Source organism: Macrobrachium rosenbergii, unplaced genomic scaffold (genome assembly GCF_040412425.1).
Source record: "Macrobrachium rosenbergii isolate ZJJX-2024 unplaced genomic scaffold, ASM4041242v1 282, whole genome shotgun sequence".
NCBI classification, from domain to species: Eukaryota; Metazoa; Arthropoda; class Malacostraca; order Decapoda; family Palaemonidae; genus Macrobrachium; species Macrobrachium rosenbergii.
In genome coordinates, this window is record NW_027100730.1 from 3,259,665 (window position 1) to 3,283,712 (window position 24,048).

A 24,048-nucleotide genomic window follows, 5' to 3' on the forward strand; every position below is an offset into this window, starting at 1 on the left:
ACTACCACAATCTTACTTAATGTTATCGTTATCTTCAGATAAAGCATCAAAGAAAGGAAACTGAAGGTCAGTACAGTGACGTGAATACATTCCCAAAACGCGGATGACATTTCTTCTTCTTCCCAGCTATGAAATATTTATGGGAAAAAGAAATGGGTTCGCATTCCCTCCTTCCATAATTATTCTACTCTGGACGTTGTCTCTCTGCTCTTCTCTCTCTCTCTCGAACTTTATACCATCGTCAAGATAATACATTTATTTATTTATAGAAACACGCTTTCATACGTAAACGGTAAGTATTCGTTATGTATCTCTTTTACACGTATTATTATTATTAATAGGTTTAACTAGACCACTGAGCTGACCATCAGCTCTCATAGGGCTGGCCCGAAGGATAGGGATGGAATGACAAGTCTGGGCTGAAGCCTAGCACTGGGACCTAATAGGTTACTGTCACTGATGATAAAACGAAAATGAAAATGAAATTAAAAGCTGTAAAAAGGCATACACTTTCATACTGGAACACACTCACACAATAAATACATTTAAACTCATGCTTCCATACATACTACTAAAAGGTATATTAAAATTTAAAATAAATTAAGTAAAATTCATAAAATTTACTTGTTTTAAAATTCATTGTTTGATTGGATTGTTTTTCTTATATTTTTCCAATTAATTTGTAAGCTTCTATAACATTAAATGGGTGCTATTGAGAATCAAGAAGATTCCGACAAAATTTCTTCTATCGGTCTATTTCCCCCAAAATTTGATAATCGCTGCACGTTATATTTGGACATTCACACAGTATATGCTTAACTGTTATCAGCACATTGCAATCTGGGCATTTGTGGAAGAGGGCCACATGGACTGTTCATTATGTCCATGTGTCAAACGAGTATGGCCTATTCGAAGATGTCAGAATTACTAGCTTGTCTCTCTCTTTGAAATGACGAATCATTTTCCAACACTGGATTTTATCTGTTTTAATTCTATTATTTTCAGGTTCTTTCGTTCCATATATTTTGGCCATTTTACAATGACTGTTTATATATTTTGTATAGTCACTCGGGATAGGATGTCTACATTTGTTCTTGTCATGTGGACCGCTTCTTTATCAGCCTCTTCATTTCCCTTAATCCCCACATGGACAGGGATCCAACAGACTTCAACATTTTTTCCCTTCTTATACAATTTATAAGAGTAAATCATTTACATCAATACCAGCAGGCAAAATATCGTCAACATACCTATACCACTTTAAAGGAGTATAAATGATATTAGGTATATATCGTTTTTCAAAGAATTCCATGTACAAGTTTGAGAGGAGTGGGGATAAAGGGTTGCCTATTGCCATACCAAATATTTGTTGGTAAAATGCACCACTGAATATAAACTTACGATCACAAATGCACAACCTAGTGAGAGAAATGACATGACTTGCAGGTAGAGGTAATTCGTGATGGATTAATTCATTACTAAGATACTCTAAAATAGAATCTATAGGGACTTTAGTAAAAAAGAGAACAAACATCAAAACTAACGAATCTATCAGTGGGGCAAAAAGTGATTTTGTGTAATTTATCAACTAAATCTAGACAATTATATACGTGAGAATCTGAGATAGTTCCAAGTAATGGAGACAAGAGCTTGGTAATATATTTTGAAAGTTTATAAGTAGGTTCCTTCACGTGGTGAGGGTAAGGGGCCCTGGCTTTTCTTCTTCGTTCTTACGAAGAATAAGAGCCCGGCCCTGACGGATCACCTACAAACCTTTCGATTTAAATGGTGTGGATATTTTCACTTTCGTACAAATTTCTTGGACCTGGTAAATAGGAAAAGGTATCATAGCTGGGATTGGGTTTATATCCGAAGCTAAATAGTGAGAACCGTGGCAGGACCATCAACTGCCCGATAATGTTCGGACCTGAGTTTTCAGGCGGAACTATTCTACGGGACTGGACCACGGATTCCAGGGGGTCTAGTTCTGGGAATAGGACTCTCGGCATTCTGTCCGGTGTGCCCATAATGTGATTAGGGTGGGGATGATTGTATTTTAGTAATGCTCTCAGTCCTATCAAGCAGGTTGGCTTACACTTGAGCCACTCTAATCATGTTGTGCCATCCCCTTTGGGGTAGGGTAGGGATGCGGACATTTGGGAGTCGGTTCTCACTTGTGCCATTAGTGGAGGAATGAACTCCATGAAAGGCTGATGATATCTTTTTAAGATTTTTTTTTTTTTTCTCCAATACTTTTATCTTTATGGACGGTATAAATAAGGATATAAGTACCCCTGGACCCTGTGATGATAACCAATCGGCACAGACAAAGACCTCTGCAACCTCGTCTCGGAATACGCATACGGAAAACCCAAATAAACATTCCAGTGTAATAACACTGAAACCCTATGCTCCAGTACGGAGCAAAGGGAAATTTAATGGAAATGGTGATTGTGAAATTGGACCAGGAATATATGAACAGTCGTATGACAAATATTTGACCTTTAGCCTGGAAGAACCAAATTGTGACATTTTCAATGTATACAGGGATATTTTAAAGTGTTGTGGCCGAGAGCCTAAGATTAGTCCCGAAGGTAAAGGAAAGCTGACGGTTGAATCTACCTCAGCTAAAGAAAGTGAAAATCTAAAATCATTGTCTCGCCTTGGAGGAGTCAAAGTGGAATGTGCTGTACATGCCTATTGGAACCACTCCAATGGTATGATATTTGTCCCACAGCTCATGACATATTCTGAGGAAAAGTTAGTGGAAGAATTGAAAGATCAAGGAGTAATAAAAATAGAAAGAATGAAGAAAAAAGTAAATGGAGCCCTAGTCCCACTTCCCAACTTGATAATCACTTTTAATTCCACTCGATTGCCTAATATAGTGAAGGCAGCCTGGTTACGCTTCAAGGTCAAACAATACATCCCAAGGCCGAGGAGATGCTTTCATTGCCAGGAATTTGGACACATGTTAGGGTCATGCAGGCAGAAACTGCAAGGCAAACCTGCCATTTGTGTCAAGTGCAGCGAACCAGAGCATGGCATATGTAACAAGCATGCCAGGTGTGTACATTGTGGAGAGAATCACCCTTCATCTTCAATAAATTGTGATGTATACATCATGGAAAAGGAGATTCAATCATTAAGGGTAACTGAACGACTTACATTTAGAGAGGCAAGAGAGAGAGTATTAAACTTATATGTTAGACCAGGAATATCCTTTGCCAGTGTAGCCGCCAACCAGAGAAAGAATATAAATGGTACAAAGGCCAATCTAAACAAAACACCAGTGATGACTCGTAACCGAGCCTCTTCGGAGGCTGTGCCAGGGATGGCTGGCACTTCTGCCTCTTCGGAGGCTGTGCCAGTGATGGCTGGCACTTCTGCCTCTTTGGAGGCTGTGCCAGTGACTGCTGGCACTTTTACCTCTTTGGAGGCTGCGCCAGTGGTTTCTGGCGTTCCTGCCTCCTTGGAGGCTGCGCCAGTGATTGCCGGCGGTTCCGCCTCTTCAGAGGCTGCTCCAGGCATTGCTGGCGCTTCTGCCTCTTTGGAGGCGGCGCCAGTCATTGCTGGTGCTTCGGCCTCTTCGGAGGCTGCGCCAGTGGTTGCTGACGCCCCAGCCCATCTTTGGAGGCTGCGCCAGTCATTGCTGGCGCTCCCACCAAATCGGAGGCAGTGCCGGATGTAGCTGGCACTGCTGATCTTCACCCCTCCTCAGGAGACATCAGCTTTGTCTGGTGTCCCTGAAACCGACAACCCCTAAAAAGGAAGGCCGTCACAAACAATCGGTCTGCTTCTAGAAAAAATGGAGCAAGGTAGCAAGCTGAAAAACAGGCACGCTAAAAGAGATTTATCAATATTACAGCCTCTTAAGAAAATAAAATTATTAAATGATAGATTGTCAGGGTTGACCATTTCCCAAAGTGGTGAGTTCAGCAAAAAGAGGTGTCTAAAGGAAAATAAAATTCAAGAGCAAAGGGGGAAGAATTGAGACTGCCATGTTCCAGGCTATAGCTCTGCAGGAGACCATGATTGGGCAACAACATGTGCCAAAGCCCACGAGAGTATGACATCTTATTACTCCACCTATAATTTAAATATTAAGAAGTCATTGTTCTTGGCTGTCTTTTGTCCATGTTCAAATGATATCTGCCAAAAATTCCTATTAATATCCAGTCAGCTTTGCAAACTAATGAGGTGTACAGATCCATCTACAAAGAAAATATACAGTATGCCGTCTCTATCTACCACCAAATGAAGTCTTTTCAAATCAATGAATTTAAATCTTTATTTCCAACAGTTACCAAAACCCTCTAACACTATTTTGGAAGAGATATGAAAAATAGCAGGCAAGTTTACTGATATTGTCACCAACCAACCTCCAGTTATCAAGATCAATGGTTGTGAAAATAGCAGACCCCAACTAGTTGCCAATGAGTTTGCTAATCGTTTTGCTAATGTTGCAAAGAAAAACGATGATCGACCATACTCCATCAAAGGCAGAGATGGAAAAGTTGAAATAGATTTTAATACGTTGAGACATGAGAAATACAATGATTTTTACGATGAGGGAATTTCTATCGGCAAATAAATGTCGGAATCATTGATCTGGATCTATATGTATTCATGATTAAGCAAATAGATTTTAATTGGAGAGTTATAAATGAACAGAATTCACCAGTGACCATTCTTCCCAAGATCTGGTGAGTTCAGCATCAAGTCCTCCATCTTCCAGGCTACCTAGATGGAATAGAAAAAATCATCTGATTGGGCAACATTCATGTTTGCAAATCATGGAAAAAATGACTCTGCTGATGATGTTCCCAGAATAGATGATGCTCTGAATTTTTAAGCATAGTGTTCTCGGCTGGTCTTCAGTCCATACCAGGACATCAGGCGTAATCCGCCGACCGGTTCCCTGGTGGACTCGTAAATGCCAGAAACTCATAGAACTATGAGGTCTGCATACACAATATACCGTGTTCTACTTCAGATGGAGTCTTCAATATGTGAAGCTTTTGCCAACAAATGCAACATCACATCACGGTCTTCTTTGATTTGGAGAAGCACAGAAAACATGGATATGGCAACTTTGAGGTCTTCATAAATGTAACCTGAGAGGAAAATTTGCCACTTTTTTTAAAGGCTTTTATTAAAAATAGGCAATTTCTCCTGGTTTTCAATTATCAAAATCAAAAAGTCAAGAAGGAGGAGTACCAGAAGGAAGTGTTTTACAATCATTGTTTGCTTCAATCAATTGGGTTTCTAAACACTAGTTTGGAAGAGATAAAAAAATGATTGTTGACGACCTTTACAATCTCCTTTGTTCAACCTGGCAGTTATCAAGATCGCCTTCAGCTGAGGTCGACAATACCCCAGTTAGTGGGCTGAGGTTAATGGTTTTAAATTTTGCTAATGTTGCTAGTAAAACGATAATCGATGCACTTTGTCATAAGAGGATTTCATCCTGATCCAGATCTATTTATTGTTATTTTAAAACATACACAAGTCTCTTAAAATACAAATGATCCGTTTAAGTCCACAATTTCTATCGGCCCTAAATAAATGTAATGGAATCAAGGCTCCTGGAAACTGAAAATAAAAACGTAATATGATTAAACAAACCCTTGAAAATACCAAACAATTCATATTGAGCCTACATTAACAGAATTTAAATCAGGGAGCATATCTTCCCTAAGATCTGGGAGATGTTAAAATTAAGCCAGACTATGCAAACCTGGAAAAGACTCGTTTAAAGTAGAAAATTATCGTCCAATTGCACTATCATCATGTTTGTGCAAGATCATGGAAAAAATGGTAAACACACGCTTGATGTGGTACTTAGAACGGGGTAAATATCTGTCCCCAGCACAGTGTGGCTTCCTTGCACTCCAAACTGATGTTCTACTCGAATGGAGTCTTCAATATAAGCTTCTGAGACCTTCACAATGTGAGCTTCAATATGCACACATCACGGTCTTCTTTGATTTGGAGGTCCCTTATGATACAACATGAGATATGGCATTTTGAGGATCCTTCATGAATGTAACCTGAGAGGCAATTTGTCCCTCTTCAATAAGGCTTTTATTAAAAATAGGCTATTTCAGGTCCTGGTTGGAGCAACAATGTCAGAAGTATTCAGTCAAGAAGAAGGAATACCAAAGGAGTGTTTTAAGCTAAGATTGTTTGCCTTGGCAATCAATAATGGTTAATCCAAAATAATTCCCTCAGATGCTAATGGTCCATAAAACAACTTTTTGTTGACGACCTTTCAATCTCCTTTGAGAGCTTCAAAATGGCAGTGGCTGAACGTCGCCTTCAGCTCTGCATCAACAATATAGTGAAGTGGGCTGAGGTTAATGGTTTTAAATTTTCTAAAGTAAAACGGTAAATGACTTTTGTCGCAAAACAAATTAATTTATCCTGATTTGACACATACTATTTATTCATAGGCAAAGAATTCCATGTGTAGGTGAAACGAGGTTCCTTGGGTTGATTTTCGATAGTAAGCTGACCTGGATCCCAAATCTGAAGTATATTAAGACCAAATGCTTGAAAGCGATGAATTTGCTGAAAGTTCTGTCTCATACTGTGTGGGGTGCAGACAGAACTCAGATGTTGAGATTGTATAAAGCCCTGGTCTTTTCAAAATTAACGTATGGATGCGAAGTTTACACGTCTGCAAAGCCCAATAGCCTTAAAATGCTCAACTCGATTCATCATGGTGGGGTACGGTTGTGTACAGGAGCATTTAAATCATCTCCCATTGAGAGCATGTTGGTAGATGCTGGTGAGGTGCCACTGGATCTTCATTACAAGCGTCTGCTGGTTCGGAGCTGGTATAGATTCCAGAGGCTACCTAAGTCTTTGACCAGCATATGTATGAGAAGGGAAAGGCATTGGCATTATTATGAAAATCATCCCAAGCAACCGCATCCGTTTGCTTTTAGAGTAAACTTGATTCTCAGGGAATTAAATATGCCTAGGGTGAAGATTCTACTAGTAAAGTATTCTGTTATTCCTCCCTGGAAATTTCCAGAGGTAGAATTCTGCAAGTATTTTAAATTCACTAAGTCAGAATTGTCATGTGAGGCCATGCGGTCAATATTTTTAGAACATTCGATGGAACATGGCACCTACACACCAGTCTTCACGGATGGCTCAAAGTCTGATGCTGGCGTCGGCTTTGGTGTAGCCTTCCCTGATATAGAGAGGAGTGGAAGGTTATCATCCGTTGCCTCAATTTTTACTGCCGAGATAAATGCAATTTTAAAAGCTTTAAAGGCGATTTTAATTCATAATGGAAACAATTTTATTATATATAGTGATTCAAAAAGTGTACTTTAGGCACTGGAATCTTTTAATCCTTTAAACCCCCTGATTTTAGAAGTTTTAGAATGGTTGTTTTTATTGAAAAGAAGAGAGAAAGAAGTTAAGTTCTGTTGGGTGCCTTCCCATGTTGGGGTGGATGGGAACGAAAAAGCAGACCAACTAGCGAAATCAGCGGTCAACTCTCCAGAACCCACAAGATGCCTACTACCATGGGATGTATGTCCTGTAGTAGGACAAACAATAAAAAAGCGTTGGCAGTCCCAGTGGGAGAATATTTTAACAAATAGAAAAATGCGTAGTATTGCATCATCTGTGTCTCCTTGGTCATATCCCCATATGCCAAGGAGACAGGAGACAATGCTATGCAGGTTGAGGATTGGACATCCAAGACTCACGCATGGGTTCTGATGTCCCGTGAGAATCCTCCAATTTGTGAAGACTGTGCTGTACCCTGAGTGTGGGACATTTGTTGGTTGAATGTCCCACACTTAGGAATTTGAGACAAAGGTTCCTGTCTTGGGGACGAGATGAAGTTGATAATTTTAATCTTGCTGCAATCCTTGGAAAGGATTGTAACACTCAGCAATTGTATACTTTTATGTTGGAGACGGGCCTTCTGAAGAAAATTTAGCTTGTATATAGAATATTTGAAGAAATTTATTTATATACGTATCATTTAGATACTTTTATATGAAATTTATTTTAAACGTATTTCTTTTTATTCAAATATTTATATGCATACCTTTTAGATATTTTTATATGGAATTTTTTTTTATACATAACTTTTAGATATTTTTATATGAAATTTATTTTAAACTTAATTTTTATATTTAAATTTGTTTCGGCGTCAATAACCTAGATGTTATGACACCAGATTTAATAAACAAATCAATCAATCAATCTCTCTCTGCGTGAGAGTGCGTGTTCTGTAAATGAAGTATTCCTATTTAATGTAAGACTAGGGAATCACTCGGTATAATAATGAACAGAACACCAACGAATTTGATATTCTTTGAACCCGTTGCAAAAGTGTTTATCGCATAAACCATTTAGCCCTTCAAGTAGAGGGTAGAAAGGTGGAAATGTGAGGAAAATCCCTGTTAGACTCATGTCCCATATCCGCTCACAGGGATTCAATAGATGGCCTATTTGTTTGGCCATTAAGTTCCATTAAACAAACGGTAGACATTTCCGGAATAAAATGTTAGCGCCCAATAATTTCAGTTGTACGAGAGAGAGAGGATTATTTAGCACTATTCCGAAGTATTCCACTCTGCTTTTGTGAAACAGCCCAACAGGTAATGAGACATACGTTTGCCCCCCGAGTGTTATTTTGAATACAATGTGAGGTGTACACACTTTATGGAAATGTCAACTCACATTGGTTGCATTAGGTTTCTGGGTTTCACATGTAAGTGAATCAATTTATTAGACCATGCTAACAGCTCGTTTATAAAATAAGCGTACTGAATTTGAGCGTTTGCGTAATTTCTTCGTTTCGTTGATGGTGCTTTTGCAATAACTTGTGCTTCAAAATGGCTCTATCGTTGGGTATACGAATGTATTTCTTTCAAACTCCCACAGAAACAGTTTGCGGTGGATTATAAAGATGAAGGAAATACGATGTAATGCACAATCTTCCTGCTAATGCAGTCTTTTAACTTTCTGGAAGCTTTCACAAGAAAATGAAACTAGGATATCGTAGATGGTGCACAGTCATTAATGTGATTACCACGAGAATTCTAAGTACGCAAACAATCAAGATAAAACCTTACTCCTGAACAGCTTCGCATTAATTTTAAATTCTCTCTCTCTCTCTCTCTCTCTCTCTCTCTCTCTCTCTCTCTCTCTCTCTCTCTCTCTCTCTCTCTCTCTCTCTCTCTCTCCTTGTGATTGCCTGACCATTTATCTATCACAATAATCGTCGTCACTATATAAATGGACTGATGTGTACTAGAATAAGAAGCAGCCTCCCTGAAAATGAGATGTTATTTACCTTTTAAAAATGTTTTCCCTAATACAAGACTGTTTAGGGAGAAAAATAAACGAAATCTCTTGATAGACGATTGATCAATATCCTTTCTGTAAGGAGAAACCAATAAGGCATCAAATTTCTCCCATGTTAGTCCCTTTAACAAAAGATAAAAATGACCGAAGTACTCAGCTAACATACGTTATTTCCTGCTATATGGGCAAAAGAGGGAAAACAGAGACGAGAGAGAGAGAGAGAGAGAGAGAGAGAGAGAGAGAGAGAGAGAGAGAGAGAGAGAGAGAGAGAGAGAAACTCTTCAGTCATATAAGTAATATTTTGATGAGAGTCACTCGTTATGGATGAAAAGTACAAATATTTCGTGCCAGGAAAGAGTATATTTTCGTTTTTCTTTGGGTGTGAGTGTACTGTATGTGTATTATCTCGAAATAAAATATTGAGTCTGCTGGTAACTGTCTAAAAAGCGCAGTTTTCTCAAACCTATTTTTGATGATCTCTCATCATCACAAGAATTCAGCAATTTCAATGAAAAGAATCCTTCATAATAATTTGTATAATACCCTGTGTATTCAGACAATTTGCAAAAAAAAAGGTTAAGAATTGGCAATAAATTAAGATGCACACCGACGATTTGTTACATTGCGCCTGATATGAAAATAAGTCTCTTTCTGAATTCTGAAGAAGTATAACCGAAATATGTTATTTTTCGTTAATTTTTTTTCTTTGAAAGGCTTACCAAGAAGACCAATAGAATACTTTACAGCTACCAGGATTATGACGAAAACAATGGAGCTTTTCGAAAAAGTATTTTCCAAATATTAGTTCATGAAACATCAATCGGATCATTTCAAATAATTATATGACAAATATTTGGCAGTCAAGTAAAAGAGAAAAAATTTTCTCTCCTACGAGAAGCTTGCTGAAATGATAAAAAGCAGACGAAGAACTCTGAAGGTGAATACAGAAGGCACTGAATTACACTCCCACTCACTGGTGAAAAGAATCGATTATCGTTACGTTTTATTAACAATACTCATGAACAATATTTACGAACCGTGGTTCATTGATCTACATTATAATTTATCTTGAAATAAAGCTCTGATAACCACCTCTCAGTCTCTCAGTTTATACCTGCACCTCCACGCTCTGAGATTTTAGCCTAAGGAAAAATACATTCAGCTAAGTTTCTTGGTGAGAGGAATTTACACTTTTCGAGCAATTCTCTTTACTGAGTAAATGCTGAAATGTGTTATTATATAGATAACGAATGTACAGGTTTCTTGCCTCTTTTAGGAATTAGTATACTTTTATTTTTTATTGCTTTTCTCTCCTTTTTCTTCAAGCCTACACTACCTAAGATATATCATGTTGCAAAACATATCCTTAAAATCATATGTTAAAATGAACAAAACTTCGTTTTTAGATGCATCTAGTAGAAATTACCAGTTACTTAAATACAGTTATCTTTCCTGAAAATTACCTGACTTCTGGTAGGAAAACAACTCCGGTAATTTCTGGTATGAGGATGATAGGAAAAGAGAGAGAGCCTTCAACTGACTGAGGAAAGAAGCCAGCTGAATATGCTGGTCCTGAGGCCCAATAGATGGCATAAGTTTGCACTTTTCACAACTTGGGGGATTTCATTTTGACAAAAGGGAGGAAATTTGTCAGATTTCCTCATTAATTGTCACTATAGCTAGATGTGTTAATCGGATTATACTGACAAAAAACTTTGAATAAATGTTTCATATACGTACAATCATTTATGGAAGTCGTCTCGTTTTTTATTTTACCATAAAAGTTGACGTCGGAGAGATAGACACTAAAGTTAATGATAACAGAAGGAATCGACCGTTTTGGTTTTGAACTCGTTCATGCGATCTTTGTGGATGTGATACTTGTGGTGTGATTACTGATTTTCAGGTTTAATGAAAGATCATGAATCTACTACTACATAACAGAGAGAGAGAGAGAGAGAGAGAGAGAGAGAGAGAGGCCCGGTTAATAATTACATTATCAAGGCTTTCCGGATTTTGAATTTAGATTAAATGGTACATTTGTTCATTATTCAGGATTTTCTCCCCTATACCCAAGCTCCTGTGCTTTACATAACTGGAAGTACAGAAGTTGCAGACGACGACTTTTCCGTAATCTCAAATTTCATTACTCATTTCAGCTCTTAGACCTAAGAAAAATTTCTAATAACTGAATAGAATGAACCTAACCTGTCAAACGCTTTTAAATGCATCTAAAATGAAATTCCAAATTAAACATAAAACGGGAAATAAGAAAGAGGGTAAAAGTGAAGCCCTGATCTCAACAAGGTCCACAGCCGAAGCTGGCCTTGATCTCTGTAAGGCCCGAAGAAAGAGGTTCAGTAAAATCATCGGTGACAATTTCATCTCCAAAGGAGGAAATGGTCTCTGCTGTTTTATTATCGTTTCACAAAAGTTTCCTCTCCCTGGTCTTTGATGAAAGGAAGCGTGGACAATTGTCTTGGCGGCTTCATTAAATTTTTTGGGGAGAAGATGACAGTGGTAACAGGGTGGCATGTATATCAGTGGAATCCTTCTTCTTTGACGTTTATTACCTAATGTGTTTCGGATTTAACCAGTAAAAAATGAAGATGTATTTAGCGGATAAGTGAATATTTAATAAAAATAAAATTATTGTTTATTACATCAGACAATTTACTTTTCAGTTAACAGCTTACAGTACCAACATATAATGAACATGTGAGGAATAATTCTCATCTCAGTAGAACTAGTTATGAAATTAATTTTTTTTTATTTTTTATTCAAGATGCCAGATACAAAGCTAAGTATCTCAAAGAAAGCATACAGTATTCTGACTATCAAATGAATGGTTCCACTCGAGTGTGAGATCAATTATTACCTGTTCTAGTTCTTCCAGTTTCTAATCTTGAATCAGGGCGTTGTGATTGTAAGCATTTTCATAAATTCATCTGTGAACCCCCCCCCCTCTCTCTCTCTCTCTCTCTCTCTCTCTCTCTCTCTCTCTCTCTCTCTCTCTCTCTCTCTCTCTCTCTCTCTCTCTCTCGAAGATATCATACTGTCTTAGGCAGAAAATTTTACAAAGAAATGAAAAATTCATGTAATAAACATCTTATCAATTAGGCATAGCAATAGAAAGAAGTCATCAGTTATTTCGAATATATATATATATATATATATATATATATATATATATATATATATATATATATATATATATATATATATATATATGGAGAGAGAGAGAGAGATGCATATATATAATAAAGACATTTATGCACATACATATGTTGTATATATATATATATATATATATATATATATATATATATATATATATATATATATTACCATATACTATATATTTAACGACTTTTTGCAGCAGTTCCCTGATAAAAAGGCCAGCCTACTTCTTATTAAGGTTTACGAATCTTGGATTTCCATATAAAAATTTTATTTCGGTTTTTATCTCATAACAAAAGTCAGAAGTGTTTGATTTCTGTAACCTGATCTTTCAGGGGAACGAGAACGGAAAAACAGTTCCACCGGTGTAGAATTTTATTGCCAGTTTGACTTGGCTTGGCTATGAAGAAAAAATATATATATTTTCGATTTAGTACTAATCTACCTTTTTGTCATTAAAACACCTTGCAACAATAATTAGAGTTTTAGAGGAATAAAGAATATTCTATCAGCCCTCATGTGAAGAGTAAAAAAATAATTTTTGATAGGAAAACTTTTTATTTTAAGGATGATTTAATGTTACATTTTATTAACTGGAGTTACGGGTCGGTTACTCGGGGTTGTTGAGCCAACAGTGGTGACACATTTGGCCGTTTTATGTCAGGTGATCCCCCTCAAATTGGGACCACCTTGACGTGGTGAGGGGGCTCTCGAACCTAGGGATCTATTTTCCCTAAGTTTGATCCCAAGTGTCCCACATATATATAAATACGCTTTAGGAATAATTTCGTGGATTTTTCCACTTTTTTTCAAAATTACCAAAATTAATAAATAGGAAAACATATCATGGCATGGAGTGAAGTTGAATCTGAAGCTAAATAGTGGGAACTGTGGTAGAACCATCAACTACCTGATAATGTTCGGACCTGGTTTTTCAGGCGGAACTATTCTGTGGAGCTGGACCACGGATTCCAGGGGCCTGGTTCTTGGAATAGGACTCTCGGCTTTCTGTCCGGTTAGCCCATATTGTGATTAGGATGGGGATGACTGTATTATTACAATACACTCAATCCTAGCAAGCGGGTTTTGCTTACACTTGGGCCATACTAATCATGATGTGCCATCCCCCTTTTGGGGTAGGGTAGGGACGCGGACATTTGGGAGTCAGTTCCCACTTGTGCCATTAGTGGAACATCCAACTTCATAAAAAGCCAATGATATCTTTTCAAGATTTATTAATTTTTTTTTTTTTATATATATATCTTTTATGCAAAGTAGTCTTGAAGATATTAGTACCCCTGGACTCCATGATGGTAAAATTCTGGCACAGTCGATGACTAATGGAACGTCACTCCCGAATCTCCTTAACATAGATAGAAATGCTACAACGGAACATCCTGTTCCAAGTAAAATATCAATCACTAAAGACTCGAAGAGTCTAGAAAGTAAAAAGAAAAGAAACAAATAATAACAAATTGGTAAACTCCAGTATTGTAACACTGGAACCATACATTAAGGACAATAACTCTAAAATAGAAACAAGTAATCCCCTAAAACCCCATCAACACAAGACAGCTCATCACCGATGAATGTGGAAAAATTAAAAGAAATAACTATCGACTAAATCCAACACTAGTTCATTTTGAACATATTTTTGGACCAGACAATTGGTCCAGATTTTTAATATTAAAAGCAGAAAAACAGATCTCACCAGCCATTTTAGAGAACAGATTATTAAATATACACCCCACACAAGACATGGAATGTAGGCATATCAAAAACAATGAATGGCTAATACAAACAACAACCAAAGCCCAATCAACAACCTTTCTACAAATAACCAACATAAATGAAATAAAAGTAACAGTAACCAGCCATGAAACACTTAATTATACACAAGGCACAGTAATGCTCCCAGACAATGATGAAAAAGAGCTACCATCAAAACAAATCTTAATTGACTCCTTAAACTAAGATACAATAACATACATGACTTGGAATTATATGCTGTCCCAAGTAGAAGGGATGCAAGTAAACATATTAAAATAGTCAAAATAAAATTTACAAACCGGGAACTACCACGAAAAATAAAAATTCTGGGACTGAATAGAGAGTTCGCCCCTTTGTCCCTAAACCTCTCCAATGCTCTAACTGTCAAAAATATGGCCATTCAACCAAAAGATGTAGAAATAACGCTATATGCGCTGTATGTTCTGAAAACCACACAACAAATTGGAAATGCAAAAGCTTCAAATGTGTAAATTGCAAATTAAATCATCATGCTAAATCTAAAGACTGTATATTTTATCAATATTATACAGAATTACAAATGTTAATGGACAGAACTGGTATGCCCGTTAACGAAGCCAAACTCGAACTGAAGGTGAGAGGAATCAATGACCCAGCAAAACTCCATTCATATTCAAATATTGTAACAACTCATAATAAACATAAAGAATCTCAACACAGAATAGACATGACACACCTCTCCCCCTCCTCTACTATTCATAAAAGCCCAAGAGTACAGTTGCAACAGGCCTCCCCAGTAACAAGCGAAGTTAATCGTTCAGAAACGAATTCCAATGATATGGAAAAATCAACAGAGGTTAATAATCCAGATCTGGAAACTCATAATGCATTAACATCATCCACAGAAAACTTAATTGACAAACATAACCATAATAAAAAAGGAAAGTAATTGATAGAACTCCCTAAGGAAAAAAAACCTAACATTCCATTCATAGATCGATCTAGCAAAATCCCAGTCTCACCCATTAATCAGAAACAGATTACATTAACTGCATCACAAGTGGAAATCAATAATGTTCCACAATCCAAGACAAATATAAATAACGATTCCCCAAATATGGATAAATCAACTAACCCTTCTGCACTCTCATCACCGAAATCAATGCAGAAACTTTCAGTTAAACATCCCACTGAAGAACCAAAAACCCATAAAATTAATCAAATTACAACCACATCAAATCAACCTCAACAAGACCAAAGAATAGTAATAATAATAAACCTAAAAATTCAAATCAAAATTTTGTACCAGCACATCGGAGATCCAGTATGCCTATACCAGAAATTCCTCACAAAAATATTACAACATCCAGTAATGGGAGCATAGATGGGACCCAGAGATTAGAACCATTCCTTCAACACTCGGAACATGATTTATCTTGCGGATGTCAAGAGTGTTTTATCATTACGTACAATCGTTTACCTAACAAAAATGAAAATATAACCCGAAATTTCATAAATAACTTTACTAGGTTCCGAAAATGCCCTTTAACATTCCATCAAGATGGCGAACTATGCTCAGAATCCTTAAAACTAAAGAAAAACATGATCAAAACTCAAATAGATTTCCTAATAAGGAAATATGAAGAAGAACCGATCAATGCATCAAATATTCAGCAATCAAACCTAGCTGCAAAGAAACCACAAAGCAACACAAACTCCCTTAAAATTTTACGGGATGTAGCTAAATCATCAATTAACTTACAAAATCTAACGCCAATCCCCAAACAATGACCAATAAAATAATTCAGTGGAACATGAATGGATTTTCTACTCGGCTTCGGCTAGGTGAAATCCAGAGAATACTAAAGGAACATAAACCTGTTTGCATATGTCTACAGCATATTGGTACAACTCCCAAGGACTTTAGAAACTATAAATTAGCTTGCCACTCACCAATAGTGGATGGCAAGCTAGAACAGCTATATATGTTCATAACGATTCAACTTATGAACCCCTAAATATTACATCACTGTCATATCAAATAACTGCAATCAAATTGCATATGCCAGACAATCAAATTATCTCTATAATAAATCTATATAATCAGCCAAATTTTAACTCAAACTTTAGTGATTTATCACAAATACTAAATAATGTAAATGGCCCCCTACTAATAGTAGGCGACTTTAATGCCCATAATCCATTGTGGGACAGCGCACATGCTAGTAACTTGGCCGGGACAAACATTGAGAATTGCGTAAATGTTCAGAATTTACATTGCCTGAACGAAAGTGATTCACCAATGTACTTCTCAAAACTCATTTAACCTTCTCCTCAATAGATATTTCATTATGCTCACTGGAATTAATTGAAAAACTGGATTGGAATGTCCTAGACGATTCATATACAAGTGATCACTTTCCAATTGTTTTGAATTATTTGAACAACAAAAAACAATCATTTCCTATAAAATATAACTTAATGAAAGCTGACTGGGATAAATACAATTTACAAACTAGAAATATCCCTCCCTTCCCATTAAATCAAAACAATAATGTCACAAATGATTTCTTTTCCAGTTTTGTAATCAGTGCTGCAGATAAATGCATCCCCAAAACTTCTTCAACCCCTAATATATCCCCTCTTCCATGGTGGTCTAATAATTTATCTCTCTTAAATCGAACCAAACACACACTGGCACGTAATTTGAGTAGACTAAAGTCCAGATTAAACACCCTTAATAAAGGTCCTTGTAATATAAACAAACTAAACAAGATAATAGTTATAAGTATAACTATTGATCACATTAAACCACTTTTCAATAAATATAATGCAAAATTTCGAAAAACAATAATATTCGAAAAAGCTCAGTCGTGGAAAAATTATATATCGGAATTGTCACCAAATACTTCAATTAAGGAAATATGGCACAAAATCCGTAAAATCAATGGTAAACATGTAAGACCACCTAGAAGCCCAATATTATATAATGGCAAACTAAATCATAACCTACAAGATATTTCAAATATATTAGCCAAACATATAGAAGATATTAGTGCTTATTCTAATTTAGATGAACACTTCAAAAGAATTAGAACACAAAAAATAAATCATACACTTAATTTTGAAACTGATGAGGACCTTGATTATAACCAAGAATTCAATATGAACGAACTTAATTTTGCCCTAAAATCATGTCGATCATCAGCTCCGGGGCATGATATGATTTCTTTTGAAATGATCCAGAATTTAGCCACACTAGCTAAAGAATTCTTATTAAAATTATATAATAGCATATGGCTAACGCATGTCTTCCCAACTAAATGGAGACATGCAATAATCATACCCATCAGTAAACCAGGAAAAGACCTTAGCAACCCCACTAATTATAGGCCAATATCTCTAACAAGTTGCTTGTGCAAACTGTTGGAGAAAATGGTTAGTTTGAGATTAACAAGTGTCATAACAAAACACTCAATTTTATCACCTACCCAATCGGGATCAATAGCTGGTAGATCTACACTAGACCCGTTAACTCAAATAGAAGATCATATTAAAAAAGGATTTGAAAAGAAAAAGTTGACAGTGGCTATTTTCTTTGATATAGAAAAAGCATATGATACCACATGGAGATACAATATTATGCACAAACTCCACAGGTCCAGTATTCGAGGTCACCTTCCAATATTTATCAATAATTTTCTAACAAATCGTACATTTCAAGTACGCATAGAAAATACATATTCAAATTGCTATGTACAAGAGGAGGGTATCCCCCAAGGCAGTGTTTTGAGCTGCATCTTATTTGCCCTGGCAATAGATGACATTACTATGAACCTGCCTGAGGGCGTACAAAATAGTTTGTATGTGGATGATTTTGTAATTTATTATTCAAGTTATTCTTTGAGACATGCTCAAAGAATACTTAATATAGCAACAAAAATATAACCACTTGGACCAATTCCGTGCAGGCTTCAAGTTGTCAGTAAATAAAACAAATGGCATTGTCTTCTACAAAGACAAAAGATGGTTGAAACAACAAACCATTAAGTTATATCTTTATAATGAAGAGATAAACATGTGCAATAGTGTTAAATATTTGGGTATAATTTTTGACCAACATTTAAATTGGAAAGATCATGTCAAATATATCAAAGCCAAAGGATCTAAAGCCCTTACTTTATTAAAGAAAATCTCACACACCAAATGGGGTGCAGGACGAGACACAATGTTAATGTTATACAATGCAACAGTACTATCAGTTATAAATTATAGCTGTCCAATTTATTCAACTGCCTCAGAAACAACTTTAAAAATCTCTAGATGCTTTACATCACGAGGAGTACGTATATGTACAGGAGCCTTCCGCTCATCTCCAACTGTCTCTATTGCTAGCAGAGGCAGGCCAGCTGCCTCTAAAATATTACAGAGATCTAATTACTTTAAGAAGAGGTTTATCCCTTCAAGCAGGCACATCTCCTGGATCAAATAAATTTCTCAATCAAAATACAAATAATAACCCAAATCAAAACTCATTTACTAAAAAAACTAATCATCTATTGAATTTACATAACATGATACCCAAATTTACCCAAGAAATAAATCCGGTCACACCATGGACACTAAAAAGGGGAAAACTATGCACATATTTATCATATCTTTCAAAGAAATATATGTCCAACACAGAAATGTACCATCAACATGCCATGGAACACATAAGACGGAAGGGTAATCCCTTCGTAATCTACACAGATGGATCCAAAAATGAAGGTGGAGTGGGCTCATCAGCCTATTCAAGTGATAAAACTATCCAAATGGGCCTTCCTCTAATATCATCAGTATTTACAGCAGAATTAACAGCCATACAATTGGCTCTCAAGATTATAACAAAAAGGAATTCCTTCAGCACTCATATTGAGCGACTCGAGAAGTGCAATTGAAGCAATAGGATCATTTAAATCAAATAATCACCTTGTCCAAAATATACAATGGGAAATACATCAGTTAATTACAAACGGCCTTCAAATTCAAATTTGTTGGATCCCAGCCCATGTAGGCATTGAGGGTAATGAGAAAGCAGATAAAGCTGCAAAATTGGCTTGTACAATCCCCCCAACTACTATGAAAGCACCCATATCAGACTGGCTAGCATCAGTTAAACCCTTAATTTATAGGGATTGGCAAAATGATTGGACAAATATACCCCCACAAAACAAAACTAAAACAAATTAAGAACGAAGTTAAAAATGGCATTCTTCTACCCAAAAGCAAAGAATCAATGAGGTTATTTTAACAAGACTCAGAATTGGACACTCCAGACTCACACATGGTCATCTGATGTCAACTCCGCACACAAACCCAATAACTTGAAAGATGTAACATCCCAGTAACAATCAAACACATCTTGATTGACTGTCCCAGATGGCATCATGAAAGAAAGACTTATTTACAAAATAAATCAATAAAGGATATTCTAGCAGAAGGTAATAACTTTTCAATTAATAATATCATTCTCTTCCTAAACAAAATTAAATTGATAAGTAAAATATAATCTCCCCCTTTTTTTTTTTTTTTTTTTTTCTCCCCTATTTGTAGAAGAATTTATTTATTTATTTATTTAGTTAACTACTTAATTTTTTATGTACTCTTTCCCCCTTTCTTTTCCCAGCCCGAGAAGAACCCTAAAAGAGTTCAGAGGTCTGGTTAAACAAATCATTTATAACTAACAAATTATGTCAGGTGATGGTCAGACAGTCAATATTCCCAAGACTTGGTTTCTGCCATAGCATATAAAACATGCAGTCCCCAGATTTAGAATTCAAATCCCATATTCTGCATATATACTCATTCCAGCTTCCTTTCCTCTTTAATTTTTGTTTACTTTTTGGATCTTTTAAACCGTATTGGTTTGTATTATTTATTAGATATCCTACTTTGTATGTATGTTATTTATCTACATCTGTCCATCAACTTATTGGGAATGTTATTTTCCTTATTCAAATTGTTAAATGTTTATATTCCTCTATCCACTTATTGTGAAATTTTTATTTTGCATGGAGGTGCATTACCTAAAAATCTACATTGTTGAAATAGATTTTCCCTGCTCGTTCCCCCAAAAGATCAGGTTACGAAAATCAAATACTACTGCCTTTTGTTACGTCATAAAAATCGAAAACCAATATTTAGATACAAATGAAAGACTCGTGGCCTTAGATGAGACGCGGGCTGGTCTTTTTAACAGGGAAATGTTGTATAGTTCATGAAATATAACAAGCTTCATTTGATAAAATTTAATCTCTCTCTCTCTCTCTCTCTCTCTCTCTCTCTCTCTCTCTCTCTCTCTCTCTCTCTCTCTCTCTATATATATATATATATATATATATATATATATATATATATATATATATATATATATATATATATATATATATATATATATATACACACATTTACATATATGTATATATAAATGTATGTATGTATGTATGAATGTATGCATATATGTGTGTGTGTGTGCGTGAGTGCGTGCGTGTGTGTGTGTATGTTCCAGCGTAACTCTGAAACACATTGTGCAATTTCATTTAAACTTGGTATGCATCCTTCTTCTTTTAATGTTCTTGTTTTCCTATTTGTATGGGGTAAGCACGATGCCTTCTTTTGAAGGACTTTGATTTGGCTTTGGGGTAGACTAGTCTTGATCGGCTGCCTTGCCTGTCATCGCTTAGACCCCAGTAGAGCATGTACATGTATTGTACCAGTCACCAGTGCCCTTTCTCCCAGCAGCGAGGAGTCATTGCGCGGTTTAGGTCGACAGTCGAGATGTGTGAGGTGTGGTATGCATATGACTTACGATCTGGAAATGAACACTGTGGGGGCAAGACATCACTAGCACCCAAGGGCACCAAAGGGTATGGGAGTGGGAGGGGCTTCTGTGAAACAGGGATGGTTCTGCCCATAGACTTAGTAACTAAATAAACTCTGCAAATTTATCATACCTCATTTTGGTATACATATGACTTACTATCTGGAAAAGAATACTAGGGAGTAAGACATTAATGGTACCAAAGGGGTGGGAAGGGAGTGACTTGTAGAAATAATTGAAAACGACAGATGTTAGTGTCTAATATAGTTTTCAAGGTCGCCGAGATGAATGGTGACATGCCCGATGCCCTTTAAGTCCAAGTTCAGCCATGATAGGAAGGTGGGGGTGATCAGGGGTGAAAAATAAAATGTCAAACTATCTTAACAGGAGAGAGAGAGAGAGAGAGAGAGAGAGAGAGAGAGAGAGAGAGAGAGAGAGAGAGAGAGAGAGGGAGAGTTAGAAGGTTGTTAGGGAGGAGAGAGAGATAGAGTTCATTGGTTTTCATTCAGAGTTTTCCCTAGCAGTGTCGGGTTGGTCAGCTAATATATATTTATATATGTGTGTATGTATATATATATATATATATATATATATATATATATATATATATATATATATATATATATATATATATATATATATATATATATATATATATATATATATACACACAGGTGGAAAGAGAGACAGAGAGACAGAGATGCCATGCTAGAAGCTTTGATGAATAAGAAGCTATTTTACAGATAACTGAATGCAGAGAAAAAGGCTAATTAACATGGAGATCAGAATGAAAGATACAAATAAAAAGATGTTCTCTGAAGTGACTGGAGTGAGCTTTTGGGAAACACAGAAGAGAGATGGTGTGGAATGACGCAAGAGCGGAAAGTGTTAGGGCACGTTCGAGAATGTTTGTGGAAGGGACAGGGTTAAAAATCAAAAGACAATGTAGAGTTGACTGAACTCCTAGTTAAGATAGTGATATAATATGGTCAAAGTGTGACTGGGTTTCTAGCCAGTGTTTATGAGTAATGTCTGAATATCGGAATGTTCCCAGAAAAAGGGTGAAAGGAATATTGGTCTTTGTACAGAGATAAAGGTGATAGAGGAGGCTGTAAGGATTAGATATAGGCATAATATTTCTCAGCTTAGCAGTGAACGTTGAGATAGTAAGACAAATTACTGGTAACAGAAGGATTAATAAGAACAAACCAATTTGGGTGTGAATCAAGTGTGCTTAATTAAACAGGTATCTGGGAAGTTTGTAACTTTAGGGAGGAGCTTTACGTGGTATACACTGATGTAGAGAAGCTAATGATAAAATGAATATTTTTTCATAGAAGCAGTGTGTGTGTGTGTTTAGTGCAAGGATAGTCCTGAAACACAGTCATTTTATCTTCTTGGTTGTCAGTGTCCTTGCGGATGAGGTGATGCGAAAGGTAGGAGTAATGAAATTCAAGGGAGGTGTCGCTTTATTTTGATTTCTGTATTATGATAACGTACTACAATGATATAGGCATGATCTTACAAAGGTACAATGATGTACTGGGACGTGTTATTCTCACAAATTTGATAAGAAAGTCACTTGACTTTCATCAAAATATTTTATACATAATATTGTTCAAAATGAGATTATTTAAAAAAAAAACTAAAGATTGAAGAAAATTAATTAAAATGCAGTTAATACTGACTATTATCCTTCAGTGATGAGAGAAATTCGTAGTTTTTTTTAAGAAATGAGTGAAACATATTTGCAAAATATCAAATATGCTTCTGTGATATTAAATTACGGTCTCAAGTTTATACATATTTAAATATTATAATATATATATATATATATATATATATATATATATATATATATATATATATATATATATATATATATATATATATATGTGTGTGTGTGTGTGTGTGTGTGTGTGTGTGTGTAAGATTAATCTAAACAATCAAATGCCCTTTATTGAATGCTTCTTGTAAATTATCACCTATGAGATTTCATCAGTTATTTTCATGAAGAAAATGTTGGGTTGCTTGCTAGGATAGTGTTTTAAGTAAGGAGCAGACATAAGTATGTGCAAACGTCTTCAAAGTGTCGTAACATATATTATCGTATTCAGATTATGCGTAAATTCTTTGGAACATCTTTGGACCGTAAGTGGTTTTTTGGGATGTCGCGATGTTACGTGGTATTTAAAGTGTAAAGGAAAATGGAGGAAATGTAGCATTTACTACTGAATATGAACCGAATTTTTTTATGAAGGACAGTAAACAGATTACTGGTGTTGACAGTAAAAATACATGCAGTATTTATAAGAAAATGAAGTGTTGATTCTAACGAACCATGTCAAAGGCTCTTGATAACATTAATATCTGCACAACTATGCCGAGATGAAAATTACAATAAAGCCTTTCCGGACAACACCAAAAAGGGTCACTGAACTCAAACAGGGTGAAGGGAACTCTTCAAAGCAATCAAAGATACCCTGTAAATTCCTCACGTCCACAAAACCTTTCCGAAGTCTAATAAAGCAAGAGGTTTTTCACAACTTCAATTTCAGACTGCTTGAGCTTCACTAATATTTAATGGGAAACCCTGCGGGGAGGTCAACCCTGCGGGGAGGTCAAGTTCCGATCCTTTCCGCAGTGAAACAAACGGCCGTTTCCGATGCCTTTATGGGATGAAAGTTTCAAAGTGTAATAAATCTCACATAACGTGTCTTTGGCTTGAATTGCAATGCTTCCACAACTAGGGACGATCATGTTTTTACTTTATTTGTAAGATGCTTCGTGGACTATGTTATTGTAATTTACGTCGAACCTACACAACTACAATACGACGACATGATGTATGTAATTTAGAGTAACAGAATTACAATGAAGTAAGAGGAAAAAATATATTAAGATGTAGGCAGCAC

General features: G+C 36.0%; 1 protein-coding gene across 1 annotated transcript; it reads left to right on the plus strand.

Annotated features, from left to right (window-relative positions):
• The first annotated feature begins 5,442 nt into the window (after positions 1–5,442).
• Positions 5,443–22,295, plus strand: LOC136838251 (uncharacterized). The gene is made up of 3 exons (XM_067103116.1): positions 5,443–5,491; positions 6,452–7,044; positions 22,188–22,295. The coding sequence occupies exons 1-3, from the start codon at positions 5,443–5,445 to the stop codon at positions 22,293–22,295; spliced, it is 750 nt and encodes a 249-aa protein (XP_066959217.1).
• Positions 22,296–24,048: the final 1,753 nt, after the last annotated feature.